The following is a 5,530-nucleotide window of genomic DNA, read 5'->3' as shown; positions in this document are numbered from 1 at the left end:
GATGTGCAGCAGCTACATGGCCGATTCACACCTGAGGGCGCAGTGACCGAGAGAGCACTCACTGCACTTGCAGAGCGCCCAGGTTTGGTCTCTAGCACCCACATCAGGGGGCTCACAACTGCCTGTAACTCCAGCTCTAGGGCATCTAACACCTTCGTCGGGCCTCTGTACTCATCTGTACACACCCACATGGAGACACAAACACATACTTTGACAGCCATGACCCTCAGCCGCTCTCTTGACTCTCAATGGGTGAAGCCATTCTCCTGCAAAGGTGCTACCTGCAGCTAGGAGCTCTGTGCTTGGATTCTGCAGATTTTTTTAGAATCAGTGTTCTCGTTTTATGGTTTTGTTGTCATTTTGGTTTTGTACTTGTTGGATGGGTGTGTTCCACAAGTGAAGCATCAACCATTTACGTTCTAAACTGCAGGAGCTTTGAGATGGTTTCAAGCTCACTTGAAAACAAAAACAAAAAAACAAAACAAAACAAAAAAACCCACCCAGCTCTTGATTGAAGATATGCACCCTCCCTCCTTCCATCCTACCCTTCACCCAGCAGCTTGCTCAGCATAGAAACAGAGCTAAGGGTAGCGGTAGTTATCTAAAACATTGGTTGCAGGCAGAGGCAGCAAAGCTAAATTTGAAGCCTGATTCCACATTGCCCAACTATGTGGCCATCAGCAAGTTTCTTACCCTCTCTGAATATCAGGTTTTTTTTAATCTTCGGAATGGCCATATGATAACAGGTCCCTAGTGAGGTTATACTGAGGATGAGAGATGGTATGGCCGAAGAGAAGACCAGGGTTTAGCTCCAGTTTGTGCTGTCTCTGACAACAGACAGTTTAGAAGTCTCTAACTCTGGCTGCGCTCTCCCTTTTATCTACAATAAACTTTCTCCTCCACCGTACTAGGAGCAGTCATGTCCTTCCTTTTTATTTCTTTTGTTTTTTTTTTTTTCCTCCATTCACCAAATACTACCTAGCGCACGGTTAACATATTTGCTAACTGCTATGGCTTCAGTTCTATTTCATCTCTGGGACATCCCTTGCTCTAAAACTCCATTGCAAGTTGTAACTTGTAAGTGATAACGGTGCGACATAACTCTCTAGATTTGTAAATTCCACCTGAGGTGAGTTCACCTACTGCTGGTTTCGTCACTTACTGTGTGATAGGCCAGGCGCCCTCACCGGCACAGACAGGTCGATACCCCGGGTCTGAGTAGCTGTTTGGACACCTTGTAGCATCTCATTCCTTTACTCTTTAGTCTCTTTAGTAAGGAGTTAAATGGTCTTTATCAGTGAGTTTCTGTGGACGGCAGTGCTAGGTCTTCAGTTTCCTCTGTCCAATACCCTGAGCCTTCATTTTCTGGTTCAGAGATAGTGCTTTCAGATCCTGCGCGATCCTGGGAGGGACACAGAGGAAAATCCTCATTTCTGGCCTCAGTCTGGTTGTCTGTGGAATAGGCTTATTCAGAGTAGTGGCCCCAGAAGCAGCCTCCTCCCCCACTTCTCTGTGGGGGTCCAAGGCTGGAGGTGGGGTCAGGGGCTGGAAGGTCTGCCCTGGAGGAGAGGTGGCCTTGGGATGGGATCCCGGGCTGGGCCTTCTCGGTGGGGCTTCTGGAGGGGGCGGGTTCTTTGGAGCCAGAAACCCGGAGCCGCCCAGGAATTTTGGCTGGAACTGCATTTCCTTGGGCCGGGCGGGCGTGATCCCGGGGAGGCGGCTACGGACACACAAGTTGTGCTCGGTTGGCTCCTCATCATGCAGCCGCTACTCTGCGCCCTGGCCGGGCTCGCTCTGCTCGGCGTCGAGGCGGGTGAGTGGGATCAGGGACCCAGGGACACCCCAGGACGACGAGGTAGGAATGAGAGAGGAACCGGAGACAGAGATGCCGGTAGAAGGGGAGGGAAGGAAAGCTGATGGTGACAGAAGATAGAAACACTGTGCAGAAAAGGGAAGAGATCGAGTAAAGAGGTGAGTAAGAGAGCGGGACTGAGAGCGGAAGAGTCTTTGAGAATAACGCGTCTGGACGAGAGCTAGAGCAGGGAGTTTGGGAAAAACACAAACAAGAAGGAAAGAAACAGGAATGCAGGAAGAAACGGGGAAAGAAAGATTGGGGCAAATGTGACAACCGGATGCCTAGGAGAGCGCGGGCAGCCTGGGCGGAGGTCCGGTTGCAGGGTGTGGCTGCCCTCGGGCCAGAGCATCCTGGGAAGGACCTCAAAGGGCGTCGTGAAGGAAGAGGAGTCAAAAGGGTCAGTGATCCAAGTAGGGTCAGCACCACCATTGAGGAGACAAATGGAATAAAGGTACCGTCTCACCTTCCAGGAGGCTGGAGGGGTCTATAATGAGGTGGGGGGGGGGGCATCTTCCAGTTTCCCAGACCTATCCAAGGGCTGTGGCTCATCTAGTCGTCTAGGCAAGGAGTGGGCTCGGGCCTTATAGTGCCAGGGCAGACCCAGCACCCAACCTCAGGCCTCTGGCTCTCTTGGGTTCTTGCTCCAGTCAGGCAGAAATGCCTGGCACTAAGGGTGAAGCTCTGACTGTTTTTTCGACGCCCACACAGAGAAGGGAGACTAACTCCCTTCCATAGGAAGTAATTCCTATGGGGCGAATCGCTTTACGTGTCACGGCACGGCTTCTGGGAGTGTAAGAAAGACCGTGCCCACCACCAGGGAACAAACACTAATTCTCTCAGATCATCAACCCCTCTAGCCTCAGCTTCCCCATCTGTTAAGGAGTGACTGGCATTCTGTGTAACTCAGTCTACTCACAAGGCACAAGCTCCTTTCTCCTCCCCTCTCTTAGACTTCTTCTGTCAGCTCTGCATGGGTGGTAAAGATGGGGAACAGGACTTAGCTGGTGCCTCCCAGAGAAAGGAGCCGTCCCTGCTATCAATCGCTTTTCTTGCCCCTTTGAGCCACGACCGTTTTAAACATTGCTTTCCTTTCTGATATGCATGTTCATTCCAACAGATTAAGAAGAAAGGATAGATGTACCAATGGAGTTTCCCAAGTTCTAATCTCTCAATCTTCAGACACTATCGCAGCACTTAACTTTCTGAAGATATTTCCAATACTTTCCTTGTACATACTGTGAGGTACAGTTTTTCCATGACTTTTGACTATGAAAATGATTTGGATACAAAAAATAGAGTTTAAAATGACATAAAAATGGATTACTAAAATGTAATTATACTATAAGTATTAATTAAGCAACCTCACCTCTGCTGTCATCCTTGGGTTATTTTAAAGGAAAGTCCAAGCACTGCGTTTATTTTTTAAGTTTATGTGTTTGACAATTTCATGCATGTGATGAATTTTGTCGTTCTCACACCCCTCCCCAATCTGTTCCCTCACTGAAACTTTCTTCTGGGCAAGTCCCTCCACCACTTGCGTGCTTTCTTTTTTATGAACTTAGTTAGTTCCTCTTTTTAAAATATTTACTTTTTATGTGTGCACGTCTAAGATTATGTACGTGCACCACATCTGTGTGCAAGCCTGTGGAACTCAGAGAGGGCACTGGATCCCCGCGAACTCGAGTTACAGATGATTGTGAACCACCACATGGGTGCTGGGGAATGAACTCAGGTACTCTGCAAGAACAGTAAGCACTAGTTAGTTAGCTAGCTAGTTAGTTAGTTAGCTAGTTAGTTAGTTAGTTAGTTAGTTAGTTAGTTAGTTAGTTAGTTTTTCTTCAAGACAGGCTTACTCTGTGAAACAGTCCTGGCTATCCTGGCACTTGTTCTGTAGACCAGACTGGCCTAGAACTCACAGAAATCCACCTACCTCTGCCTCCCAAGGCGTTGCTGGGATTGCGTGCACCACCACCACCAGGCCAACAGTAAGTACTCTTTTTTTGCTGTTTTGTTTATGTTTTCTTCCCCCTGTCTGCACAGCCAGCCTTCCCCCTGCACTGAACCACAGCAAGGGTGGAACCTCCTGACAGGTTTTTTGTTTTGTTTTGTTTTGTTTTTGAGTTATACATTTTTCCCACTCCCCTTCCTTCCTCCTTTCTCCCTTTCCACCCTTTCCCCCACTCCCAATTTACTCAAGAGATCTTGTCTTTTTCTTCTTCCTAGGTGAAGTCTCTCTTAGGGTCCTCTTTGTTGCTTAGGTTCTCTGGAGTTGTGGACTTGGACTATAGACTGATTAGCCTTTCCTTTAAGTCTAATATCTGCTTTATGAGTGAATACATACTGTATTTTTCTTTCTGGGTCTGGGTTAACTCAGTATGGTTTTTTTTTCTCATTTTGTCTATTTACCTACAAGTTTCAAGATGTCATTATTTGTTACTACTGAGTAGTACTCCATTGTGCAAATGTACCACATTTTCCTTATCCATTCTTCAGTTGAGGGGCATCGGTTATTTCCAGGTTCTGGCTATTACGAATAATGTTGCTGTGAACATAGTTGAGCACATGTCCTTGTAGCACGATTGAGCATCCTTTGGGCATATACCCAAAAGTGATATTGCTGGGTCTTGAGGTAGATTGATTACTAGTTTTCTGAGAACCGGTATACTGATTTCCAAAGTGGCTGTACAAGTTTACACTCCCACCAGCAATGGAGGAGTGTTCCCCTTACTCCACAGGCTCTCCATCATAGACTGTCATCATTGTTTTTGATCTTACCTGTTCTGATAGGTATAAGATAGTATCTCAGAGTTGTTTTGATTTGCCTTTCTCTGATGTCTAAAGAAACTGAGCATTTCCTTAAGTGTCTTTCAGTCATTTGAGATTCCTCTGTTGAAAGTTCTCTGTTTAGGTCTGTACCCCATTTTTTATTGGATTATTTGTTCTTTTGATGTCTAGTTTCTTGAGTTCTTTTTTTTTTATTTTTTTTTGAGTTCTTTGTATATTTTGGAGACCAGTCCTCTGTCAGATGTGGGATTGGTGAAGATCTTTTCCTATTCTGTAGGCTATTGTTTTGTTTTATGCTTTACAGAAGCTTCGCAGTTTCAGAAGGTCCCATTTATTAATTGTTTCTCTCAGTGTCTGAGAGTTATATTTAGGAAGTAGTCTCCTGTGTCAATGCAATCAAGGCTACTTCCCACTTTCTCTTCTATGATGTTCAATGTGGCTGGTTTTATGTTGAGGTCGTTGATCCATTTGAACTTGAATTTTCTGCGTGGCAATAGATATGGATCTATTTGCATTCTTCTACATGTTGACATCCAGTTATTCCAGCACCATTTATTGAAGATGCTTTCTTTTTTCCATTGTATAGTTTTAGCTTCTTTGTCAAAAATCAGGTGTTCATAGGTGTGTGGATTAATTTCAGGGTCCTCAATTAGATTCCATTGGTCCACCTGTCTGTTTTGTGACAATTCCAAGCTGGTTTTTACTATTTTTTTTTATCTTATTTATTTTTTTGGTTTTTTTGAGGCAGAATTTCTCTGTAGTTTTGGAGCCTGTCCTGGAACTTGCTTTTGTAGACCAGTCTGTCCCCGAACTCACAGAGATCCACTTCCTCTGCCTCTTAAGTGTTGAGATTAAAGGCGTGTGTCACCACCTCTCAGCCTCTCGGCTCAT

The 5,530-nt window shown here is 45.6% G+C and overlaps 1 protein-coding gene across 1 annotated transcript in view; it reads left to right on the top strand.

Annotated features, from left to right (window-relative positions):
- The first annotated feature begins 1,603 nt into the window (after positions 1 to 1,603).
- Plac9 (placenta specific 9) overlaps positions 1,604 to 5,530 on the top strand; it is a 27,994-nt gene continuing 24,067 nt past the window's right edge. Inside the window, exon 1 of the mRNA XM_005348708.3 lies at positions 1,604 to 1,813. Coding sequence (XP_005348765.1) covers positions 1,759 to 1,813 — 55 coding nt within the window. The 5' untranslated portion in view covers positions 1,604 to 1,758. The remainder of the gene's footprint in view (positions 1,814 to 5,530) is intronic.

This window comes from Microtus ochrogaster, chromosome 6, assembly GCF_000317375.1.
Source record: "Microtus ochrogaster isolate Prairie Vole_2 chromosome 6, MicOch1.0, whole genome shotgun sequence".
In the NCBI taxonomy this organism is placed as follows: Eukaryota; Metazoa; Chordata; class Mammalia; order Rodentia; family Cricetidae; genus Microtus; species Microtus ochrogaster.
The sequence above is the reverse complement of the archived record's forward strand: the minus strand, read 5'-3'. Positions and strand labels throughout refer to the sequence as shown.